The sequence below is a fragment of the Salmo salar genome, chromosome 07 (genome assembly GCF_965601325.2).
Source record: "Salmo salar chromosome 07, fSalSal1, whole genome shotgun sequence".
NCBI classification, from domain to species: domain Eukaryota; kingdom Metazoa; phylum Chordata; class Actinopteri; order Salmoniformes; family Salmonidae; genus Salmo; species Salmo salar.
Genome location: NC_138297.1, coordinates 76,644,881 through 76,672,500, shown reverse-complemented (window position 1 = coordinate 76,672,500; position 27,620 = coordinate 76,644,881). Strand labels below are relative to the sequence as shown.

Below are 27,620 nucleotides of genomic sequence, written 5' to 3'. Positions count from 1 at the left end.
TGGGTGGTCAGAGTGATGGGTGGTCAGAGTGATGGGTGGTCAGAGTGATGGGTGGTCAGAGTGATGGGTGGTCAGAGTGATGGGTGGTCAGAGTGATGGGTGGTCAGAGTGATGGGTGGTCAGAGTGATGGGTGGTCAGAGTGATGGGTAGTCAGAGTGATGGGTAGTCAGAGTGATGGGTAGTCAGAGTGATGGGTAGTCAGAGCGATGGGTGGTCTTACTTGAGTTGCGAGGCGTATGAGTCGAACCCTCCCTGGGGGAAGGAGGGAGGGGGGTAGCCGTTCATCCTGGAAGAGGGGGGTGAACTCAGAGGACAGTCACCTGATGGGGGACACAGAGAGGACAGTCACCTGATGGGGACACAGAGAGGACAGTCACCTGATGGGGGGACACAGAGAGGACAGTCACCTGATGGGGACACAGAGAGGACAGTCACCTGATGGGGACACAGAGAGGACAGTCACCTGATGGGGACACAGAGAGGACAGTCACCTGATGGGGGACACAGAGAGGACAGTCACCTGATGGGGACACAGAGAGGACAGTCACCTGATGGGGACACAGAGAGGACAGTCACCTGATGGGGACACAGAGAGGACAGTCACCTGATGGGGACACAGAGAGGACAGTCACCTGATGGGGACACAGAGAGGACAGTCACCTGATGGGGACACAGAGAGGACAGTCACCTGATGGGGACACAGAGAGGACAGTCACCTGATGGGGACACAGAGAGGACAGTCACCTGATGGGGACACAGAGAGGACAGTCACCTGATGGGGGACACAGAGAGGACAGTCACCTGATGGGGACACAGAGAGGACAGTCACCTGATGGGGACACAGAGAGGACAGTCACCTGATGGGGGACACAGAGAGGACAGTCACCTGATGGGGACACAGAGAGGACAGTCACCTGATGGGGACACAGAGAGGACAGTCACCTGATGGGGACACAGAGAGGACAGTCACCTGATGGGGGACACAGAGAGGACAGTCACCTGATTATTTTCATTTCACCTTTATTTAACCAGGTTAGGCTAGTTGAGAACAAGTCCTTTATTTAACCAGGTAGGCTAGTTGAGAACAAGTCCTTTATTTAACCAGGTAGGCTAGTTGAGAACAAGTCCTTTATTTAACCAGGTAGGCTAGTTGAGAACAAGTCCTTTATTTAACCAGGTAGGCTAGTTGAGAACAAGTCCTTTATTTAACCAGGTAGGCTAGTTGAGAACAAGTCCTTTATTTAACCAGGTAGGCTAGTTGAGAACAAGTTCTCATTTACAACTGCGACCTGGCCAAGATAAAGCAAAGCAGTTCGACAACATACAACAACACAGAGTTACACATGGAGTAAAACAAACATACAGTCAATAATACAGTAGAACCAAAGAAAATAAAAAGTCTATATACAGTGAGTGGAAATGAGGTAAGTTAAGGCAATAAATAGGCCATAGTGGCGAAGTAATTACAATATAGCAATTAAACACTGGAATGGTAGGATGTGCAGAAGATGAATGTGCAAGTAGAGATACTGGGGTGCAAAGGAGCAGGATAAATAAGGATGCCAAATCTGTTGTATCCTAACATATACTCTGAGTCAATATTCATAAATAAAATAAGGGATTAACCTCGACTTGGGGGAAAGAAAACGTTCTTTCCTATTAAACCCCAAGTGTAAAAGAGCCACCTGCTTTGTAGATTATTGTGTTATAAAGAAATAACACAACATGCCAAAAACCGCTGCGGAGCCCCCTCCTCACTAAGCCAATGAGCCCCTCTCCTAGTCCTCACCATGGTAACGGGTCACGCCAGGCAGGAGAGAGAGTCCCGCCTCTCTCTGTGTGTTAGGATTCTAGTATATACACGTCTCTATGGTAACAGAGCAACACAGAGAGGATTCTAGTATATACACGTCTCTATGGTAACAGAACAACACAGAGAGGATTCTAGTATATACACGTCTCTATGGTAACAGAGCAACACAGAGAGGATTCTAGTATATACACGTCTCTATGGTAACAGAGCAACACAGAGAGGATTCTAGTATATACACGTCTCTATGGTAACAGAACACAGAGAGGATTCTAGTATATATACACGTCTCTATGGTAACAGAGCAACACAGAGAGGATTCTAGTATATACACGTCTCTATGGTAACAGAGCAACACAGAGAGGATTCTAGTATATACACGTCTCTATGGTAACAGAACACAGAGAGGATTCTAGTATATACACGTCTCTATGGTAACAGAACACAGAGAGGATTCTAGTATATACACGTCTCTATGGTAACAGAACACAGAGAGGATTCTAGTATATACACGTCTCTATGGTAACAGAACACAGAGAGGATTCTAGTATATACACGTCTCTATGGTAACAGAGAACACAGAGAGGATTCTAGTATATACACGTCTCTATGGTAACAGAACACAGAGAGGATTCTAGTATATACACGTCTCTATGGTAACAGAACAACACAGAGAGGATTCTAGTATATACACGTCTCTATGGTAACAGAACACAGAGAGGATTCTAGTATATACACGTCTCTATGGTAACAGAGGAACACTGATAGAGGATTCTAGTATATACACGTCTCTATGGTAACAGAGGAACACTGATAGAGGATTCTAGTATATACACGTCTCTATGGTAACAGAACACAGAGAGGATTCTAGTATATACACGTCTCTATAGAAACAGAACAACACAGAGAGGATTCTAGTATATACACGTCTCTATGGTAACAGAGGAACACAGAGAGGATTCTAGTATATACACGTCTCTATGGTAACAGAACACAGAGAGAGGATTCTAGTATATACACGTCTCTATGGTAACAGAACACAGAGAGGATTCTAGTATATACACGTCTCTATGGTAACAGAACAACACAGAGAGGATTCTAGTATATACACGTCTCTATGGTAACAGAGGAACACAGAGAGGATTCTAGTATATACACGTCTCTATAGTAACAGAGGAACACAGAGAGGATTCTAGTATATACACGTCTCTATGGTAACAGAACAATACTGAGAGAGGATTCTAGTATATACACGTCTCTATGGTAACAGAACACAGAGAGGATTCTAGTATATACACGTCTCTATGGTAACAGAGCAACACAGAGAGGATTCTAGTATATACACGTCTCTATGGTAACAGAGGAACACAGAGAGGATTCTAGTATATACACGTCTCTATGGTAACAGAGGAACACAGAGAGGATTCTAGTATATACACGTCTCTATGGTAACAGAACACAGAGAGGATTCTAGTATATACACGTCTCTATGGTAACAGAGCAACACAGAGAGGATTCTAGTATATACACGTCTCTATGGTAACAGAGGAACACAGAGAGGATTCTAGTATATACACGTCTCTATGGTAACAGAGGAACACAGAGAGGATTCTAGTATATACACGTCTCTATGGTAACAGAACAATACTGAGAGAGGATTCTAGTATATACACGTCTCTATGGTAACAGAACAACACAGAGAGGATTCTAGTATATACACGTCTCTATGGTAACAGAGGAACACAGAGAGGATTCTAGTATATACACGTCTCTATGGTAACAGAGGAACACAGAGAGGATTCTAGTATATACACGTCTCTATGGTAACAGAACAATACTGAGAGAGGATTCTAGTATATACACGTCTCTATGGTAACAGAACACAGAGAGGATTCTAGTATATACACGTCTCTATGGTAACAGAACACAGAGAGGATTCTAGTATATACACGTCTCTATGGTAACAGAACAACACAGAGAGGATTCTAGTATATTCACGTCTCTATGGTAACAGAACACAGAGAGGATTCTAGTATATACACGTCTCTATGGTAACAGAACACAGAGAGGATTCTAGTATATATACACGTCTCTATGGTAACAGAACACAGAGAGGATTCTAGTATATACACGTCTCTATGGTAACAGAACACAGAGAGGATTCTAGTATATATACACGTCTCTATGGTAACAGAACACAGAGAGGATTCTAGTATATACACGTCTCTATGGTAACAGAGCAACACAGAGAGGATTCTAGTATATACACGTCTCTATGGTAACAGAGCAACACAGAGAGGATTCTAGTATATACACGTCTCTATGGTAACAGAGCAACAGAGAGAGGATTCTAGTATATACACGTCTCTATGGTAACAGAACACAGAGAGGATTCTAGTATATACACGTCTCTATGGTAACAGAACACAGAGAGGATTCTAGTATATACACGTCTCTATGGTAACAGAGGAACACAGAGAGGATTCTAGTATATACACGTCTCTATGGTAACAGAACACAGAGAGGATTCTAGTATATACACGTCTCTATGGTAACAGAACACAGAGAGGATTCTAGTATATACACGTCTCTATGGTAACAGAACACAGAGAGGATTCTAGTATATACACGTCTCTATGGTAACAGAACACAGAGAGGATTCTAGTATATACACGTCTCTATGGTAACAGAACACAGAGAGGATTCTAGTATATACACGTCTCTATGGTAACAGAGCAACACAGAGAGGATTCTAGTATATACACGTCTCTATGGTAACAGAGCAACACAGAGAGGATTCTAGTATATATACACGTCTCTATGGTAACAGAACACAGAGAGGATTCTAGTATATACACGTCTCTATAGTAACAGAGGAACACAGAGAGGATTCTAGTATATACACGTCTCTATGGTAACAGAACAATACTGAGAGAGGATTCTAGTATATACACGTCTCTATGGTAACAGAACACAGAGAGGATTCTAGTATATACACGTCTCCATGGTAACAGAGCAACACAGAGAGGATTCTAGTATATACACGTCTCTATGGTAACAGAACACAGAGAGGATTCTAGTATATACACGTCTCTATGGTAACAGAACACAGAGAGAGGATTCTAGTATATACACGTCTCTATGGTAACAGAGCAACACAGAGAGGCTTCTAGTATATATACACGTCTCTATGGTAACAGAGCAACACAGAGAGGATTCTAGTATATACACGTCTCTATGGTAACAGAACACAGAGAGGATTCTAGTATATACACGTCTCTATGGTAACAGAGCAACACAGAGAGGATTCTAGTATATACACGTCTCTATGGTAACAGAACACAGAGAGGATTCTAGTATATACACGTCTCTATGGTAACAGAACACAGAGAGGATTCTAGTATATACACGTCTCTATGGTAACAGAGCAACACAGAGAGGATTCTAGTATATACACGTCTCTATGGTAACAGAGGAACACAGAGAGGATTCTAGTATATACACGTCTCTATGGTAACAGAACACAGAGAGGATTCTAGTATATACACGTCTCTATGGTAACAGAACACAGAGAGGATTCTAGTATATACACGTCTCTATGGTAACAGAACACAGAGAGGATTCTAGTATATACACGTCTCTATGGTAACAGAACACAGAGAGGATTCTAGTATATACACGTCTCTATGGTAACAGAACACAGAGAGAGGATTCTAGTATATACACGTCTCTATGGTAACAGAGGAACACAGAGAGGATTATAGTATATACACGTCTCTATGGTAACAGAACAATACTGAGAGAGGATTCTAGTATATACACGTCTCTATGGTAACAGAGCAACACAGAGAGGATTCTAGTATATACACGTCTCTATGGTAACAGAACACAGAGAGGATTCTAGTATATACACGTCTCTATGGTAACAGAACACAGAGAGGATTCTAGTATATACACGTCTCTATGGTAACAGAACACAGAGAGGATTCTAGTATATACACGTCTCTATGGTAACAGAGCAACACAGAGAGGATTCTAGTATATACACGTCTCTATGGTAACAGAACACAGAGAGGATTCTAGTATATACACGTCTCTATGGTAACAGAGCAACACAGAGAGGATTCTAGTATATACACGTCTCTATGGTAACAGAGCAACACAGAGAGGATTCTAGTATATACACGTCTCTATGGTAACAGAACACAGAGAGGATTCTAGTATATACACGTCTCTATGGTAACAGAGGATAAGTCCTAACTGCCAGGCTGGGTTAGAGGACACAGCTGTTGGCATATCATGCAAACACAAAGTTCCCTGCACATTGAGCCAAGCTTGGAGAGAAGCCAATGAAAATCTAAACACCAGTAGCTTCCATGCTGGCTGGTTGAGGACCACAGAGTCAATATTCAAAATCCTCTTCACCAAGTCACCCTTCTGTAATGACTAAACCTACTGGACCTTGTTAATGTTCCCACAGACCGACCGCGTCTACAGGTCCTACTGGACCTCGTTAATGTCTACAGGTCCTACTGGACCTCGTTAATGTCTACAGGTCCTACTGGACCTTGTTAATGTCTACAGGTCCTACTGGACCTCGTTAATGTTCCCGCGGACCGGCCGCGTCTACAGGTCCTACTGGACCTCGTTAATGTCTACAGGTCCTACTGGACCTCGTTAATGTCTACAGGTCCTACTGGACCTCGTTAATGTTCCCGCGGACCGGCCGCGTCTACAGGTCCTACTGGACCTCGTTAATGTCTACAGGTCCTACTGGACCTCGTTAATGTCTACAGGTCCTACCGGACCTCGTTAATGTCTACAGGTCCTACCGGACCTCGTTAATGTCTACAGGTCCTACTGGACCTCGTTAATGTCTACAGGTCCTACGGACCTCGGCACGGCCTCCGGCCTCGTAATGTCTACAGGTCCTACCGGACCTCGTTAATGTCTACAGGTCCTACCGGACCTCGTGTCACAGGTCCCGGCCTCGTAGCCGGACCGGTCCGGTCCACCGGACCTCGTTAATGTCTACAGGTCCTACCGGCCTCGGCACGGCCTCCGCCTCGTAATGTCTACAGGTCCTACCGGACCTCGTTAATGTCTACAGGTCCTACCGGACCTCGTTAATGTCTACAGGTCCTACCGGACCTCGTTAATGTCTACAGGTCCTACCGGACCTCGTTAATGTCTACAGGTCCTACCGGACCTCGTTAATGTCTACAGGTCCTACCGGACCTCGTTAATGTCTACAGGTCCTACCGGACCTCGTTAATGTCTACAGGTCCTACCGGACCTCGTTAATGTCTACAGGTCCTACCGGACCTCGTTAATGTCTACAGGTCCTACCGGACCTCGTTAATGTCTACAGGTCCTACCGGACCTCGTTAATGTCTACAGGTCCTACCGGACCTCGTTAATGTCTACAGGTCCTACCGGACCTCGTTAATGTCTACAGGTCCTACCGGACCTCGTTAATGTCTACAGGTCCTACCGGACCTCGTTAATGTCTACAGGTCCTACCGGACCTCGTTAATGTCTACAGGTCCTACCGGACCTCGTTAATGTCTACAGGTCCTACCGGACCTCGTTAATGTCTACAGGTCCTACCGGACCTCGTTAATGTCTACAGGTCCTACCGGACCTCGTTAATGTCTACAGGTCCTACTGGACCTCGTTAATGTCTACAGGTCCTACCGGACCTCGTTAATGTCTACAGGTCCTACCGGACCTCGTTAATGTCTACAGGTCCTACCGGACCTCGTTAATGTCTACAGGTCCTACTGGACCTCGTTAATGTCTACAGGTCCTACTGGACCTCGTTAATGTCTACAGGTCCTACCGGACCTCGTTAATGTCTACAGGTCCTACCGGACCTCGTTAATGTCTACAGGTCCTACCGGACCTCGTTAATGTCTACAGGTCCTACTGGACCTCGTTAATGTCTACAGGTCCTACCGGACCTCGTTAATGTCTACAGGTCCTACTGGACCTCGTTAATGTCTACAGGTCCTACCGGACCTCGTTAATGTCTACAGGTCCTACTGGACCTCGTTAATGTCTACAGGTCCTACCGGACCTCGTTAATGTCTACAGGTCCTACTGGACCTCGTTAATGTCTACAGGTCCTACTGAAACGAGGGAGACAGTTCCAACCAGGAAGGACACCTGGCCCACTGACACCCTACTAGGTGATGAATGATTGATGAACAGAACGAGCTGCTGTGTTCTCATTGAGGTCAGACACAGAGAGAGAGAGACAGGCTGGCTGGTGGCTTCAGCATGGCCCCTCAGAGCCAGATACAGACAGAGAGAGAGAGAGACAGGCCCCTCAGAGCCAGATACAGACACAGAGAGAGAGAGACAGGCCCCTCAGAGCCAGATACAGACAGAGAGAGAGAGAGACAGGCCCCTCAGAGCCAGATACAGACAGAGAGAGAGAGAGACAGGCCCCTCAGAGCCAGATACAGACAGAGAGAGAGAGAGACAGGCCCCTCAGAGCCAGATACAGACAGAGAGAGAGAGAGACAGGCCCCTCAGAGCCAGATACAGACAGAGAGAGAGAGAGACAGGCCCCTCAGAGCCAGATACAGACAGAGAGAGAGAGAGACAGGCCCCTCAGAGCCAGATACAGACAGAGAGAGAGAGACAGGCCCCTCAGAGCCAGATACAGACAGAGAGAGAGAGAGACAGGCCCCTCAGAGCCAGATACAGACAGAGAGAGAGAGAGACAGGCCCCTCAGAGCCAGATACAGACAGAGAGAGAGAGAGACAGGCCCCTCAGAGCCAGATACAGACAGAGAGAGAGAGAGACAGGCCCCTCAGAGCCAGATACAGACAGAGAGAGAGAGAGACAGGCCCCAGAGCCAGATACAGACAGAGAGAGAGACAGGCCCCTCAGAGCCAGATACAGACAGAGAGAGAGAGAGACAGGCCCCTCAGAGCCAGATACAGAGAGAGAGAGACAGGCCCCTCAGAGCCAGATACAGACAGAGAGAGAGAGAGAGACAGGCCCCTCAGAGCCAGATACAGACAGAGAGAGAGAGAGACAGGCCCCTCAGAGCCAGATACAGACAGAGAGAGAGAGACAGGCCCCTCAGAGCCAGATACAGACAGAGAGAGAGAGAGACAGGCCCCTCAGAGCCAGATACAGACAGAGAGAGAGAGAGACAGGCCCCTCAGAGCCAGATACAGACAGAGAGAGAGAGAGACAGGCCCCTCAGAGCCAGATACAGACAGAGAGAGAGAGAGAGACAGGCCCCTCAGAGCCAGATACAGACAGAGAGAGAGAGAGACAGGCCCCTCAGAGCCAGATACAGACAGAGAGAGAGAGAGAGACAGGCCCCTCAGAGCCAGATACAGACAGAGAGAGAGAGAGAGACAGGCCCCTCAGAGCCAGATACAGACAGAGAGAGAGAGAGACAGGCCCCTCAGAGCCAGATACAGACAGAGAGAGAGAGAGACAGGCCCCTCAGAGCCAGATACAGACAGAGAGAGAGAGACAGGCCCCTCAGAGCCAGATACAGACAGAGAGAGAGAGAGACAGGCCCCTCAGAGCCAGATACAGACAGAGAGAGAGAGAGACAGGCCCCTCAGAGCCAGATACAGACAGAGAGAGAGACAGGCCCCTCAGAGCCAGATACAGACAGAGAGAGAGAGAGACAGGCCCCTCAGAGCCAGATACAGACAGAGAGAGAGAGAGACAGGCCCCTCAGAGCCAGATACAGACAGAGAGAGAGAGAGACAGGCCCCTCAGAGCCAGATACAGACAGAGAGAGAGAGAGACAGGCCCCTCAGAGCCAGATGCAGACAGAGAGAGAGAGAGACAGGCCCCTCAGAGCCAGATACAGACAGAGAGAGAGAGACAGGCCCCTCAGAGCCAGATACAGACAGAGAGAGAGAGAGACAGGCCCCAGAGCCAGATACAGACAGAGAGAGAGACAGGCCCCTCAGAGCCAGATACAGAGAGACAGAGAGACTGAGAGAGAGAGAGAGAGAAACAGAGAGAGAGACAGAGAGAGAGAGAGACAGGCTGGCTGGTGAACAGCTGATTCTACTGTAGGTAGACCTATAATAACCAGACTATACAGCTACTGTAGGTAGCCCTATAATAACCAGACTATACAGCTGAGTCTACTGTAGGTAGCCCTATAATAACCAGACTATACAGCTACTGTAGGTAGCCCTATAATAACCAGACTATACAGCTGATTCTACTGTAGGTAGACCTATAATAACCAGACTATACAGCTGATTCTACTGTAGGTAGACCTATAATAACCAGACTATACAGCTACTGTAGGTAGCCCTATAATAACCAGACTATACAGCTGATTCTACTGTAGGTAGCCCTATAATAACCAGACTATACAGCTGATTCTACTGTAGGTAGACCTGTAATAACCAGACTATACAGCTGATTCTACTGTAGGTAGCCCTATAATAACCGGCCTATACAGCTGATTCTACTGTAGGTAGACCTATAATAACCAGACTATACAGCTGATTCTACTGTAGGTAGACCTATAATAACCAGACTATACAGCTGATTCTACTGTAGGTAGCCCTATAATAACCAGACTATACAGCTACTGTAGGTAGACCTATAATAACCAGACTATACAGCTGATTCTTCTGTAGGTAGCCCTGTAATAACCAGACTATACAGCTGATTCTACTGTAGGTAGACCTATAATAACCAGACTATACAGCTACTGTAGGTAGACCTATAATAACCAGACTATACAGCTACTGTAGGTAGCCCTATAATAACCAGACTATACAGCTGATTCTACTGTAGGTAGCCCTGTAATAACCGGCCTATACAGCTGATTCTACTGTAGGTAGCCCTATAATAACCAGACTATACAGCTGATTCTACTGTAGGTAGACCTGTAATAACCAGACTATACAGCTGATTCTACTGTAGGTAGACCTGTAATAACCAGACTATACAGCTGATTCTACTGTAGGTAGACCTATAATAACCAGACTATACAGCTACTGTAGGTAGCCCTATAATAACCAGACTATACAGCTGATTCTACTGTAGGTAGACCTGTAATAACCAGACTATACAGCTGATTCTACTGTAGGTAGACCTATAATAACCGGCCTATACAGCTGATTCTACTGTAGGTAGACCTATAATAACCAGACTATACAGCTACTGTAGGTAGACCTGTAATAACCAGACTATACAGCTGATTCTACTGTAGGTAGCCCTATAATAACCAGACTATACAGCTGATTTTACTGTAGGTAGCCCTATAATAACCGGCCTATACAGCTGATTCTACTGTAGGTAGACCTGTAATAACCAGACTATACAGCTACTGTAGGTAGCCCTATAATAACCAGACTATACAGCTACTGTAGGTAGCCCTATAATAACCAGACTATACAGCTGATTCTACTGTAGGTAGACCTGTAATAACCAGACTATACAGCTGATTCTACTGTAGGTAGACCTATAATAACCAGACTATACAGCTGATTCTACTGTAGGTAGCCCTATAATAACCAGACTATACAGCTGATTCTACTGTAGGTAGACCTATAATAACCAGACTATACAGCTGATTCTACTGTAGGTAGACCTATAATAACCAGACTATACAGCTGATTCTACTGTAGGTAGACCTATAATAACCAGACTATACAGCTACTGTAGGTAGCCCTATAATAACCAGACTATACAGCTGATTCTACTGTAGGTAGACCTATAATAACCAGACTATACAGCTACTGTAGGTAGCCCTATAATAACCAGACTATACAGCTACTGTAGGTAGCCCTATAATAACCAGACTATACAGCTAGGCTACTGTAGGTAGACCTATAATAACCGGCCTATACAGCTGATTCTACTGTAGGTAGCCCTATAATAACCGGCCTATACAGCTGATTCTACTGTAGGTAGCCCTATAATAACCGGCCTATACAGCTGATTCTACTGTAGGTAGACCTATAATAACCAGACTATACAGCTACTGTAGGTAGACCTATAATAACCAGACTATACAGCTACTGTAGGTAGCCCTATAATAACCAGACTATACAGCTGATTCTACTGTAGGTAGCCCTATAATAACCAGACTATACAGCTGATTCTACTGTAGGTAGACCTGTAATAACCAGACTATACAGCTGATTCTACTGTAGGTAGACCTATAATAACCAGACTATACAGCTGATTCTACTGTAGGTAGCCCTATAATAACCAGACTATACAGCTACTGTAGGTAGACCTATAATAACCAGACTATACAGCTACTGTAGGTAGACCTGTAATAACCAGACTATACAGCTGATTCTACTGTAGGTAGCCCTATAATAACCAGACTATAAAGCTGATTCTACTGTAGGTAGACCTATAATAACCAGACTATACAGCTGATTCTACTGTAGGTAGCCCTATAATAACCAGACTATACAGCTACTGTAGGTAGACCTATAATAACCAGACTATACAGCTACTGTAGGTAGACCTGTAATAACCAGACTATACAGCTGATTCTACTGTAGGTAGACCTGTAATAACCAGACTATACAGCTGATTCTACTGTAGGTAGCCCTATAATAACCAGACTATAAAGCTGATTCTACTGTAGGTAGACCTATAATAACCAGACTATACAGCTGATTCTACTGTAGGTAGACCTATAATAACCAGACTATACAGCTACTGTAGGTAGACCTATAATAACCAGACTATACAGCTACTGTAGGTAGCCCTATAATAACCAGACTATACAGCTGATTCTACTGTAGGTAGCCCTATAATAACCAGACTATACAGCTGATTCTACTGTAGGTAGACCTGTAATAACCAGACTATACAGCTGATTCTACTGTAGGTAGACCTATAATAACCAGACTATACAGCTGATTCTACTGTAGGTAGCCCTATAATAACCAGACTATACAGCTACTGTAGGTAGACCTATAATAACCAGACTATACAGCTACTGTAGGTAGACCTGTAATAACCAGACTATACAGCTGATTCTACTGTAGGTAGCCCTATAATAACCAGACTATAAAGCTGATTCTACTGTAGGTAGACCTATAATAACCAGACTATACAGCTGATTCTACTGTAGGTAGCCCTATAATAACCAGACTATACAGCTACTGTAGGTAGACCTATAATAACCAGACTATACAGCTACTGTAGGTAGACCTGTAATAACCAGACTATACAGCTGATTCTACTGTAGGTAGACCTGTAATAACCAGACTATACAGCTGATTCTACTGTAGGTAGCCCTATAATAACCAGACTATAAAGCTGATTCTACTGTAGGTAGACCTATAATAACCAGACTATACAGCTGATTCTACTGTAGGTAGACCTATAATAACCAGACTATACAGCTGATTCTACTGTAGGTAGACCTATAATAACCAGACTATACAGCTGATTCTACTGTAGGTAGCCCTATAATAACCAGACTATACAGCTGATTCTACTGTAGGTAGCCCTATAATAACCAGACTATACAGCTGATTCTACTGTAGGTAGACCTATAATAACCAGACTATACAGCTACTGTAGGTAGACCTGTAATAACCAGACTATACAGCTGATTCTACTGTAGGTAGACCTGTAATAACCAGACTATACAGCTAGGCTACTGTACTGCCACGTATCTGTATTCCCAGGTAGGAACGGAGATCAAAGCAGACTGTATTTGCCGAACTCAGAGCCATAATGGATGCTATCATTACTATCATTAAGATTAGACTTCAATATATCGACTGGGTAAACAGGGAGAAGGGCCTAAAGTTGCTATGGAAATGAAACAGGTTGTGAAGGTCAGATGTAGTCGTTCAGAGAGGCTATGTAACAGGCTACGCTACGCTGCAGAGAGGCTATGTAACAGGCTACGCTATGCTGTAGAGAGGCTATGTAACAGGCTACGCTATGCTGTAGAGAGGCTATGTAACAGGCTACGCTATGCTGTAGAGAGGCTATGTAACAGGCTACGCTACGCTGCAGAGAGGCTATGTAACAGGCTACGCTACGCTGCAGAGAGGCTATGTAACAGGCTACGCTACACTGCAGAGAGGCTATGTAACAGGCTACGCTGCAGAGAGGCTATGTAACAGGCTACGCTGTAGAGAGGAAATGTAACAGGCTACGCTACGCTGCAGTGAGGCTATGTAACAGGCTACGCCGTAGAGAGGCTATGTAACAGGCTACGCTGCAGAGAGGCTATGTAACAGGCTACGCTGCAGAGAGGCTATGTAACAGGCTACGCCGCGCTGCAGAGAGGCTATGTAACAGGCTACGCCGTGCTGCAGAGAGGCTATGTAACAGGCTACGCTGCAGAGAGGCTATGTAACAGGCTACGCTGCGCTGCAGAGAGGCTATGTAACAGGCTACGCTGCGCTGCAGAGAGGCTATGTAACAGGCTACGCTGTAGAGAGGCTATGTAACAGGCTAGGCTACGCTGTAGAGAGGCTATGTAACAGGCTACGCTGCAGAGAGGCTATGTAACAGGCTACGCTGTAGAGAGGCTAAGTAACAGGCTACGCTGCAGAGAGGCTATGTAACAGGCTACGCTGCAGAGAGGCTATGTAACAGGCTACGCCTCGCTGCAGAGAGGCTATGTAACAGGCTACGCCGTGCTGCAGAGAGGCTATGTAACAGGCTACGCTGCAGAGAGGCTATGTAACAGGCTACGCTGCGCTGCAGAGAGGCTATGTAACAGGCTACGCTGTAGAGAGGCTATGTAACAGGCTAGGCTACGCTGTAGAGAGGCTATGTAACAGGCTACGCTGCAGAGAGGCTATGTAACAGGCTACGCTGTAGAGAGGCTAAGTAACAGGCTACGCTGCAGAGAGGCTATGTAACAGGCTACGCTGTGCTGTAGAGAGGCTATGTAACAGGCTACGCTGTGCTGTAGAGAGGCTATGTAACAGGCTACGCTGTAGAGAGGCTATGTAACAGGCTACGCTGCAGAGAGGCTATGTAACAGGCTACGCTGCAGAGAGGCTATGTAACAGGCTACGCTACACTGCAGAGAGGCTATGTAACAGGCTACGCTGCAGAGAGGCTATGTAACAGGCTACGCTGTAGAGAGGAAATGTAACAGGCTACGCTACGCTGCAGAGAGGCTATGTAACAGGCTACGCTACGCTGCAGAGAGGCTATGTAACAGGCTACGCTGCGCTGCAGAGAGGCTATGTAACAGGCTACGCTGTGCTGCAGATGCTATGTAACGGGCTACGCTGCGCTGCAGAGAGGCTATGTAACAGGCTACGCTGCAGAGAGGCTATGTAACAGGCTACGCTGCAGAGAGGCTATGTAACAGGCTACGCTGCAGAGAGGCTATGTAACAGGCTACGCTGCAGAGAGGCTATGTAACAGGCTGTGCTGCAGAGAGGCTATGTAACAGGCTACGCTGCGCTGCAGAGAGGCTATGTAACAGGCTACGCTATAGAGAGGCTATGTAACAGGCTACGGGGCTGGAGGGGCTGGAGGCAGGGCAGGAGGCTGGAGGCAGGGCAGGAGGCTGGGCAGGAGGCTGGAGGCTGGGCTGGAAGCAGGGCGGGGGGCTGTAGGCCGGGCTGGAAGCAAGGCAGGAGGCTGGAGGCAGGGCAGGGGGATGTAGTCGTTCTGAGAGGCTATGTAACAGGCTACGCTATGCTGTAGAGAGGCTATGTAACAGGCTACGCTATGCTGTAGAGAGGCTATGTAACAGGCTACACTGCAGAGAGGCTATGTAACAGGCTATGCTGTAGAGAGGAAATGTAACAGGCTACGCTACGCTGCAGTGAGGCTATGTAACAGGCTACGCCGTAGAGAGGCTATGTAACAGGCTACGCTGCAGAGAGGCTATGTAACAGGCTACGCTGCAGAGAGGCTATGTAACAGGCTACGCCGCGCTGCAGAGAGGCTATGTAACAGGCTACGCTGTGCTGCAGAGAGGCTATGTAACAGGCTACGCTGCAGAGAGGCTATGTAACAGGCTACGCTGCGCTGCAGAGAGGCTATGTAACAGGCTACGCTGCGCTGCAGAGAGGCTATGTAACAGGCTACGCTGTAGAGAGGCTATGTAACAGGCTAGGCTACGCTGTAGAGAGGCTATGTAACAGGCTACGCTGCAGAGAGGCTATGTAACAGGCTACGCTGTAGAGAGGCTAAGTAACAGGCTACGCTGCAGAGAGGCTATGTAACAGGCTACGCTGTGCTGTAGAGAGGCTATGTAACAGGCTACGCTGTGCTGTAGAGAGGCTATGTAACAGGCTACGCTGTAGAGAGGCTATGTAACAGGCTACGCTGCAGAGAGGCTATGTAACAGGCTACGCTGCAGAGAGGCTATGTAACAGGCTACGCTACACTGCAGAGAGGCTATGTAACAGGCTACGCTGCAGAGAGGCTATGTAACAGGCTACGCTGTAGAGAGGAAATGTAACAGGCTACGCTACGCTGCAGAGAGGCTATGTAACAGGCTACGCTACGCTGCAGAGAGGCTATGTAACAGGCTACGCTGCGCTGCAGAGAGGCTATGTAACAGGCTACGCTGTGCTGCAGATGCTATGTAACGGGCTACGCTGCGCTGCAGAGAGGCTATGTAACAGGCTACGCTGCAGAGAGGCTATGTAACAGGCTACGCTGCAGAGAGGCTATGTAACAGGCTACGCTGCAGAGAGGCTATGTAACAGGCTACGCTGCAGAGAGGCTATGTAACAGGCTGTGCTGCAGAGAGGCTATGTAACAGGCTACGCTGCGCTGCAGAGAGGCTATGTAACAGGCTACGCTATAGAGAGGCTATGTAACAGGCTACGGGGCTGGAGGGGCTGGAGGCAGGGCAGGAGGCTGGAGGCAGGGCAGGAGGCTGGGCAGGAGGCTGGAGGCTGGGCTGGAAGCAGGGCGGGGGGCTGTAGGCCGGGCTGGAAGCAAGGCAGGAGGCTGGAGGCAGGGCAGGGGGCTGGAGGCTGGGCTGGAAGCAGGGCAGTAGGATGAAGGCTGGAGGCGGAAGGCAGGGTAGGGGGCTGAGCTGGAGGCTGAAGTTTGGAAGCAGGACAGGAGGCAGAAGGCTAGAGGCTGGAGGCAGGGCAGGAGGCAGTGCTGGAGGCAGGGGAGGAGGCTGGGCTGGAGGATGGGCTGAAAGCTGGAGGCAGTGCTGGGCTAAACACAAAGCTGGGGACTTGGCAGGACACTGGGCTGGGCTAAAGACAGGGCAGGAGGATGGGCAGGACACTGGGCTGGGCTAAAGACAGGGCAGGAGGCTTGGCAGGACACTAGGCTGGGTTAAAGACAGGGCAGGAGGCTTGGCAGGACACTGGGCTGGGCTAAAGACAGGGCAGGAGGCTGGGCAGGACACTGGACTGGGCTAAAGACAGGGCAGGAGGCTGGGCAGGACACTGGGCTGGGCTAAAGACAGGGCAGGAGGCCGGGCAGGACACTGGGCTGGGCTAAAGACAGGGCAGGAGGCCGGGCAGGACACTGGGCTAGGCTAAAGACAGGGCAGGAGGCTTGGCAGGACACTAGGCTGGGCTAAAGACAGGGCAGGAGGCCGGGCAGGACACTGGGCTGGGCTAAAGACAGGGCAGGAGGCCGGGCAGGACGCTAGGCTGGGCTAAAGACAGGGCAGGACACTGGGCTGGGCTAAAGGCAGGGCAGGAGGCTTGGCAGGACACTGGGCTGGGCTAAAGACAGGGCAGGAGGCTGGGCAGGACACTAGGCTGGGCTAAAGACAGGGCAGGAGGCTTGGCAGGACACTGGGCTGGGCTAAAGACAGGGCAGGACACTGGGCTGGGCTAAAGGCAGGGCAGGAGGCTTGGCAGGACACTGGGCTGGGGTAAAGACAGGGCAGGAGGCTTGGCAGGACACTGGGCTGGGCTAAAGACAGGGCAGGAGGCTTGGCAGGACACTGGGCTGGGCTAAAGACAGGCCAGGAGGCTTGGCAGGACACTGGGCTGGGTTAAAGACAGGGCAGGAGGCTTGGAAGGACACAGGGCTGGGCAAAAGACAGGGCAGGAGGCCGGGCAGGACGCTGGGCTGGGCTAAAGACAGGGCAGGAGGCCGGGCAGGACGCTAGGCTGGGCTAAAGTCAGGTCAGGAGGCCGGGCAGAACACTGGGCTGGGCTAAAGACAGGGCAGGAGGCTTGGCAGGACACTAGGCTGGGCTAAAGACAGGGCAGGAGGCCGGGCAGGACATTGGGCTGGGCTAAAGACAGGGCAGGAGGCCGGGCAGGACACTGGGCTGGGCTAAAGACAGGGCAGGAGGCTTGGCAGGACACTGGGCTGGGCTGGGCTAAAGACAGGGCAGGAGACCGGGCAGGACACTGGGCTGGGCTAAAGACAGGGCAGGAGGCCGGGCAGGACGCTAGGCTGGGCTAAAGACAGGGCAGGAGGCTTGGCAGGACACTGGGCTGGGCTAAAGACAGGGCAGGAGGCTGGGCAGGACACTGTGTTTTCACTCTCTCTCTCCTCTGGTCCTTTTCAGCAGTTTAATTATTAACCAGAAAGAAAATGTTTGATTGTGCCATTATCTGAGGAGCAACAAAATGAAGCCAGGAGTGTGTGTGTGTGTGTGTGTGTGTGTGTGTGTGTGTGAGAGTCATTGTGACATCACCAATGCAAAACAGAACCACCTGCAAATAAAAAGAGCCAGCCAATCATATCGACCGCATCGTTGCTTTCACCTGACATCATCAGGTACGGAACACAAAGTCCCAACCGCTGGACCATTCTGGGGCTACATCCCACATGGTACCCCATTCTCTACCGCTGGACCATTCTGGGGCGACATCCCACATGGTACCCCATTCTCTACCGCTGGACCATTCTGGGGCTATATCCCACATGGTACCCCATTCTCTACCGCTGGACCATTCTGGGGCGACATCCCACATGGTACCCCATTCTCTACCGCTGGACCATTCTGGGGCGACATCCCACATGGTACCCCATCCTCTACCGCTGGACCATTCTGGGGCGACATCCCACATGGTACCCCATTCTCTACCGCTGGACCATTCTGGGGCTACATCCCACATGGCACCCCATTCTCTACCGCTGGACCATTCTGGGGCGACATCCCACATGGTACCCCATTCTCTACCGCTGGACCATTCTGGGGCGACATCCCACATGGTACCCCATTCTCTACCGCTGGACCATTCTGGGGCTACATCCCACATGGTACCCCATTCTCTACCGCTGGACCATTCTGGGGCGACATCCCACATGGTACCCAATTCTCTAGCGCTGGACCATTCTGGGGCTACAACCCACATGGTACCCCATTCTCTACCGCTGGACCATTCTGGGGCGACAACCCACATGGTACCCCATTCTCTACCGCTGGACCATTCTGGGGCTACGTCCCACATGGTACCCCATTCTCTACCGCTGGACCATGCTGGGGTTACGTCCCACATGGTACCCCATTCTCTACCGCTGGACCATTCTGGGGCTACGTCCCACATGGCACCCCATTCTCTACCGCTGGACCATTCTGGGGTTACATCCCACATGGTACCCCTTTCTCTACCGCTGGACCATTCTGGGGCGACATCCCACATGGCACCCCATTCTCTACCGCTGGACCATTCTGGGGCGACATCCCACATGGTACCCCATTCTCTACCGCTGGACCATTCTGGGGCGACAACCCACATGGTACCCCATTCTCTACCGCTGGACCATTCTGGGGCTACGTCCCACATGGTACCCCATTCTCTACCGCTGGACCATGCTGGGGTTACGTCCCACATGGTACCCCATTCTCTACCGCTGGACCATTCTGGGGCTACGTCCCACATGGCACCCCATTCTCTACCGCTGGACCATTCTGGGGTTACATCCCACATGGTACCCCATTCTCTACCGCTGAACCATTCTGGGGTTACATCCCACATGGTACCCCATTCTCTACCGCTGGACCATTCCGGGGTTACATCCCACATGGTACCCCATTCTCTACCGCTGGACCATTCTGGGACTATATCCCACATGGTACCCCATTCTCTACCGCTGGACCATTCTGGGGCGACATCCCACATGGTACCCCATTCTCTACCGCTGAACCATTCTGGGGCTACATCCCACATGGTACCCCATTCTCTACCGCTGGACCATTCTGGGGCTGCACCACATTCTCTACCGCTGGATCATTCTGGGGTTACATCCCACCCCTACGGGAGGGCAGCTCCCACTCAGCCCAGTCCAAGCTCTTCTCTGTCCTGGCACCCCAATCTCCACTCAGCCCAATCCAAGCTCTACTCTGTCCTGGCACCCCAATCTCCACTCAGCCCAATCCAAGCTCTTCTCTGCCCTGGCACACCAATGTCCACTCAGCCCAGTCCAAGCTCTTCTCTGCCCTGGCACCCCAATCTCCACTCAGCCCAATCCAAGCTCTTCTCTGCCCTGGCACACCAATGTTCACTCAGCCCAGTCCAAGCTATTCTCTGTCCTGGCACACCAATGTTCACTCAGCCCAGTCCAAGCTATTCTCTGTCCTGGCACCCCAATGTCCACTCAGCCCAGTCCAAGCTCTTCTCTGTCCTGGCACCCCAATGTCCACTCAGCCCAGTCCAAGCTCTACTCTGTCCTGGCACCCCAATGGTGGAACCAGCTTCCCCCTGAAGTCAGGACAGCAGAGTCCCTGCTCATCTTTCCTAAACACCTGAAACCCTACCTCTGGAGAGTCTCTAGACACCTGAAACCCTACCTCTGGAGAGTCTCTAAACACCTGAAACCCTACCTCTGGAGAGTCTCTAAACACCTGAAACCCTACCTCTGGAGAGTCTCTAAACACCTGAAACTCTACCTCTGGAGAGTCTCTAGACACCTGAAACCCTACCTCTGGAGTCTCTAGACACCTGAAACCCTACCTCTGGAGAGTCTCTAAACACCTGAAACCCTACCTCTGGAGAGTCTCTAGACACCTGAAACCCTACCTCTGGAGAGTCTCTAGACACCTGAAACCCTACCTCTGGAGAGTCTCTATACACCTGAAACCCTACCTCTGGAGAGTCTCTATACACCTGAAACCCTACCTCTGGAGAGTCTCTAGACACCTGAAACCCTACCTCTGGAGAGTCTCTAAACACCTGAAACCCTACCTCTGGAGAGTCTCTAGACACCTGAAACCCTACCTCTGGAGAGTCTCTAAACACCTGAAACCCTACCTCTGGAGAGTCTCTAGACACCTGAAACCCTACCTCTGGAGAGTCTCTAGACACCTGAAACCCTACCTCTGGAGTCTCTAAACACCTGAAACTCTACCTCTGGAGAGTCTCTAGACACCTGAAACCCTACCTCTGGAGTCTCTAGACACCTGAAACCCTACCTCTGGAGAGTCTCTAAACACCTGAAACCCTACCTCTGGAGAGTCTCTAGACACCTGAAACCCTACCTCTGGAGAGTCTCTAGACACCTGAAACCCTACCTCTGGAGAGTCTCTATACACCTGAAACCCTACCTCTGGAGTCTCTAAACACCTGAAACCCTACCTCTGGAGAGTCTCTAGACACCTGAAACCCTACCTCTGGAGAGTCTCTAGACACCTGAAACCCTACCTCTGGAGAGTCTCTAGACACCTGAAACCCTACCTCTGGAGAGTCTCTAGACACCTGAAACCCTACCTCTGGAGAGTCTCTAGACACCTGAAACCCTACCTCTGGAGAGTCTCTAGACACCTGAAACCCTACCTCTGGAGTCTCTAGACACCTGAAACCCTACCTCTGGAGTCTCTAGACACCTGAAACCCTACCTCTGGAGAGTCTCTAAACACCTGAAACCCTACCTCTGGAGAGTCTCTAGACACCTGAAACCCTACCTCTGGAGAGTCTCTAGACACCTGAAACCCTACCTCTGGAGAGTCTCTAGACACCTGAAACCCTACCTCTGGAGAGTCTCTAGACACCTGAAACCCTACCTCTGGAGAGTCTCTAAACACCTGAAACCCTACCTCTGGAGAGTCTCTTAAACTCTAATATATGCCATTTAGCAAACGTTTTTATCCAAAGCGACTTACATTCATGCGTGGATATATTTTTTAACGTCTGGGTGATCCCAGAAGTTGAACCCGCTATCCTGGTGTTGCAAGCGCCATGTACTACCAACCGTGCCGCACAGAGGACCACGACTACATGTACTACCAACCGTGCCGCACAGAGGACCACGACTACATGTACTACCAACCGTGCCGCACAGAGGACCACGACTACATGTACTACCAACCGTGCCGCACAGAGGACCACGACTACATGTACTACCAACCGTGCCGCACAGAGGACCACGACTACATGTACTACCAACCGTGCCGCACAGAGGACCACGACTACATGTACTACCAACCGTGCCGCACAGAGGACCACGACTACATGTACTACCAACCGTGCCGCACAGAGGACCACGACTACATGTACTACCAACCGTGCCGCACAGAGGACCACGACTACATGTACTACCAACCGTGCCGCACAGAGGACCACGACTACATGTACTACAGGAAGTAGTACTACATAACAAACAGGAAGTAGTACTACATAACAAACAGGAAGGGGAAACTTTCTGAGGAACGACATCATGATAACTTCTTCCTGAAGACAGATTGTTCTGTATCACCAGACCAGATCTGACATGATAAAAACCACTTTCCCTTCCCGGGGGACGTATCCTCTAAACAAACCGTCCCTTCCTTCCAGAAGAGGAACTGACGTGATAAAAACCACTTTCCCTTCCCGGGGGACGTATCCTCTAAACAAACCGTCCCTTCCTTCCAGAAGAGGAACTGACATGATAAAAACCACTTTCCCTTCCCGGGGGACGTATCCTCTAAACAAACCGTCCCTTCCTTCCAGAAGAGGAACTGACATGATAAAAACCACCGTCGCTTCCTTCCAGAAGAGGAACTGACATGATAAAACCCACTTTCCCTTCCTTCCAGAAGAGGAACTGACATGATAAAAACCACTTTCCCTTCCCGGGGGACGTATCCTCTAAACAAACCGTCCCTTCCTTCCAGAAGAGGAACTGACATGATAAAAAACACTTTCCCTTCCTTCCAGAAGAGGAACTGACATGATAAAAACCACTTTCCCTTCCCGGGGGACGTATCCTCTAAACAAACCGTCCCTTCCTTCCAGAAGAGGAACTGACATGATAAAAACCACTTTCCCTTCCCGGGGGACGTATCCTCTAAACAAACCGTCCCTTCCTTCCAGAAGAGGAACTGACATGATAAAAACCACTTTCCCTTCCCGGGGGACGTATCCTCTAAACAAACCGTCCCTTCCTTCCAGAAGAGGAACTGACATGATGATAAAAACCACTTTCCCTTCCCGGGGGACGTATCCTCTAAACAAACCGTCCCTTCCTTCCAGAAGAGGAACTGACATGATGTATTGTACTGTATCAGCGTACCTCAGTAACATCACATCACGCAGTTGAAATGTAAAACAGGTTGTTGTCAACAAACTTCCCCTTTCGTCCTGGACTTACCTGGAGGATCAAAACTTCAAGATATATCCTCCCCCAAAATGACACCCTGTTCCCTTTCGAAGTGCAATACTTTTGACCAGGGCACCTGTTGGAATACTGTGCCATTTGGGACACACAGTCTCAATCTCCAATCAAACTATGTCCATCGTGTTTGTCTAGTAGGAGACGGCCATGTTGTGTTTTTCTGCCTGTCAAGTCATCCTCCTCCTAATAGGATCAACTGCATCACGCGTCTGATGAAGACGACGATGATGACGACGAAGACTCATATCACTATGTGGCGAAGACAGAACCCTCCGCCGTCAAAAAACACTAACGCCAGCTAGAGCTCTTTACGATATATCTGCTAAATACCTCCTCCGATCTCAAACCCGTCAGCCGTCCGAGAGGCGTGAGGGAGACCAGAGAGAACAGAAAGTTCACGAAGGTAAAAAAACCTCCCCAAAACAACCTTGAAGTCAACCAGTATAAAAGTAAGGGACTTAGCCGTGTGAAAACGGGGAAGCTTAGTCTTGGACGGAAACATCAGCTTCTCAGTGAACAGAGAATCCTGAACGAGAGACAAACCCACTAAAAGCCGTAGTCGGTTACATCAGAAAGCTCCGCTGTGTCGTCCTCCGCGTACAGAGTCTACCCGTACCTACCTCTCTACCTGTATAAACGGAAACGTTACACACAGTTACTACCCCACCTTTACTGTCTGTTCCGTGTTCCGCTTCCTGCTGATGTTCCTTTGTCCTGATAGTTAAGAGTCCAAAAAACACACAGGGCTGCGTCTCCCACTGTCCCTGGACGGAAAGAGGATTGGGAAGATTTATATTCTCTCTCTCTCTCTCTCTCTCGCACACACACACACACACACACACACACCACACACCACACACACACACACTAATCCCCATCTCATCCTCTTCCTCCTGAGCAAAGCATGCTGGGATGTGAAGAGGAAAGGGAGATTGTGTGTGTGTGTGTGTGTGTGTGTGTGTGTGTGTGTGTGTGTGTGTGTGTGTGTGTGTGTGTGTGTGTGTGTGTGTGTGTGTGTGTGTGTGTGTGTGTCCTGGTTATCCATTGTCAGGTTAGTCAGTTGCTTTATTAACTTCCATTCTGTCCAGCGACACTTCCCAAGTTCACTAGTCCATAACGGACTAACTTTGATCTGACCCGGTTCACTAGTCCATAACGGACTAACTTTATTCTGACCCGGTACTCTGACCCGGTACTCTGACCCGGTATTCTGACCCGGTACTCTGACCCAAGATCAACCGCCTGAACCCTCATAGATTTCCTTTCCACAGCCATTACAAAATGGGTCTCTATTACAGTAGTCTATTACAGTAGTCTATTACAGTAGTCTATTACGGTAGTCTATTACGGTAGTCTATTACGGTAGTCTATTACAGTAGTCTATTACAGTAGTCTATATACTTTGTCTATTACAGTAGTCTATTACAGTAGTCTATTACAGTAGTCTATTACAGTAGTCTATTACGGTAGTCTATTATAGTAGTCTATATACTGTGTCTATTACAGTAGTCTATTACAGTAGTCTATTACAGTAGTCTATTACAGTAGTCTATTACAGTAGTCTATTACAGTAGTCTATTACAGTAGTCTATTACGGTAGTCTATTACGGTAGTCTATTACGGTAGTCTATCACGGTAGTCTACTACAGTAGTCTATTATAGTAGTCTATTACAGTAGTCTATTACAGTAGTCTATTACAGTAGTCTATCACAGTAGTCTACTACAGTAGTCTATTATAGTAGTCTATTACAGTAGTCTATTACAGTAGTCTATTACAGTAGTCTATCATAGTAGTCTATATACTGTGTATATTATAGTAGTCTATTATAGTAGTCTATTACAGTAGTCTATTACAGTAGTCTACTACAGTAGTCTATTATAGTAGTCTATATACTGTGTCTATTACAGTAGTCTATTACAGTAGTCTATTACAGTAGTCTATTACGGTAGTCTATTACAGTAGTCTATTACAGTAGTCTATTACGGTAGTCTATCACGGTAGTCTACCACAGTAGTCTACTACAGTAGTCTATTATAGTAGTCTATTATAGTAGTCTATTACAGTAGTCTATCACAGTAGTCTACTACAGTAGTCTATTATAGTAGTCTATTATAGTAGTCTATTACAGTAGTCTATTACAGTAGTCTATTACAGTAGTCTATATACTGTGTCTATTATAGTAGTCTATTATAGTAGTCTATTACAGTAGTCTATTACAGTAGTCTACTACAGTAGTCTATTATAGTAGTCTATATACTGTGTCTATTATAGTAGTCTATTATAGTAGTCTATTACAGTAGTCTATTACGGTAGTCTATTACGGTAGTCTATTACAGTAGTCTATTACAGTAGTCTATTACAGTAGTCTATTACAGTAGTCTATTATAGTAGTCTATTACGGTAGTCTATTACAGTAGTCTATTACAGTAGTCTATATACTGTGTCTATTATAGTAGTCTATTACGGTAGTCTATTACAGTAGTCTATTACGGTAGTCTATTACAGTAGTCTATTACAGTAGTCTATTACAGTAGTCTATTATAGTAGTCTATTACAGTAGTCTATTACGGTAGTCTATTACAGTAGTCTATATACTGTGTCTACTACAGTAGTCTATTACAGTAGTCTATTATAGTAGTCTATTACAGTAGTCTATTACGGTAGTCTATTACGGTAGTCTATTACGGTAGTCTATTACAGTAGTCTATTACAGTAGTCTATTACAGTAGTCTATTATAGTAGTCTATTATAGTAGTCTATATACTGTGTCTATTATAGTAGTCTATTATAGTAGTCTATTATAGTAGTCTATTACAGTAGTCTATATACTGTGTCTACTATAGTAGTCTATTACAGTAGTCTATTACAGTAGTCTATTACAGTAGTCTATTACAGTAGTCTATTATAGTAGTCTATTACAGTAGTCTATTACAGTAGTCTATTATAGTAGTCTATTATAGTAGTCTATATACTGTGTCTACTATAGTAGTCTATTACAGTAGTCTATTATAGTAGTCTATTATAGTAGTCTATTATAGTAGTCTATATACTGTGTCTCTATTACATGTGTGTGTGGTGTGTGTGTGTGGTGTGTGTGATGTGCGTGGTGTGTGTGGTGTGTGTGGTGTGTGTGGTGTGTGTGTGTGGTGTGTGTGGTGGTGGTGTGTGTGGTGTGTGTGGGGTGTGTGTGTGTGGTGGTGTGTGGTGGTGTGCGTGTGGTGGTGTGTGTGGTGTGTGTGGTGTGGTGTGTGTGTGTGTGTGTGTGTGTGTGTGTGTGTGTGATCACAGACTGTGTTTGTCAGGCAGGGTGAAGACGTGTGTGGTGTGTGTGTGTGTGGTGTGTGGTGTGTGGTGTGTGTGTGTGTGTGTGTGTGTGTGTGTGTGTGTGTGTGATCACAGACTGTGTTTGTCAGGCAGGGTGAAGACGTGTGTGTGTGTGTGTGTGTGGTGTGTGGTGTGTGTGTGTGTGTGTGTGTGTGTGTGTGTGTGTGTGTGTGTGTGTGATCACAGACTGTGTTCGTCAGGCAGGGTGAAGACGTGTGGTGTGTGTGTGTGTGTGTGTGTGTGTGTGTGTGTGTGTGATCACAGACTGTGTTCGTCAGGCAGGGTGAAGACGTGTGGTGTGTGTGTGTGTGTGTGTGTGTGTGTGTGTGGTGTGTGTGTGTGATCACAGACTGTGTTCGTCAGGCAGGGTGAAGACGTGTGGTGTGTGTGTGTGTGTGTGTGTGTGGTGTGTGGTGTGTGTGTGTGATCACAGACTGTGTTCGTCAGGCAGGGTGAAGACGTGTGTGTGTGTGTGTGTGTGTGTGTGTGTGTGTGTGTGTGTGTGTGTGTGTGTGTGTGTGTGTGTGTGTGAACACAGACTGTGTTTGTCAGGCAGGGTGAAGACCTGGTCTGTCGTACCAGTCGTTTTGGTAAAAAGACAATTTTCACATTTTGCTCAGTCCGTTGTTTCCACTGTGGAAATGTACGAGTCTGCTGTTAATGATAAAGCAGAGGATTTCCTCAAGGTTGCTGTGGACTCATATCCCACGGTAGTAATTGGGGTCAAATTTTGTCTCCACTTTTGGGGGAAGATGCCGGAGCTGAGGATGATGTTAAAAAGTTGAAGGATTTTGTGTTCTGTATATTTAATAATATTTTCTCTCTATGTATTATTGTCTCCCTCTCTCTCTCTCTCTCTCTCTCTCTCCTTCTCTCTCTCTCCCCTCCCCCTATCAGTGATTGACAGCTCTGGCTCCTCCTACCTGGCCTCGGCAACAGGTGACCTCTGGGTGTTCTTTGGTTGCCGGTGGCAACCTGCTCTGCTGTTGC

At 47.8% G+C, this 27,620-nt stretch overlaps 1 protein-coding gene across 13 annotated transcripts in view; it reads right to left on the bottom strand.

The window, feature by feature from the left end:
- Positions 1-27,620, bottom strand: part of eps8a (EGFR pathway substrate 8a, signaling adaptor) — a 161,011-nt gene that overhangs the window by 96,193 nt on the left and 37,198 nt on the right. For 3 of the 13 annotated variants that reach the window (XM_082978107.1, XM_082978108.1, XM_082978119.1), the window contains exons 1-2: positions 23,972-24,201; positions 222-321 (exon numbers count right to left, since the gene is read on the bottom strand). In XM_082978107.1, the coding sequence (XP_082834233.1) occupies positions 222-321; positions 23,972-24,182 (311 nt within the window). In that variant the 5' untranslated portion in view covers positions 24,183-24,201. Of the gene's footprint in view, positions 1-221; positions 1,001-23,971; positions 24,203-27,620 lie in introns of those variants that run through there. The other 10 variants (XM_082978110.1, XM_082978122.1, XM_082978114.1 and 7 more) reach the window with 9 other exon arrangements.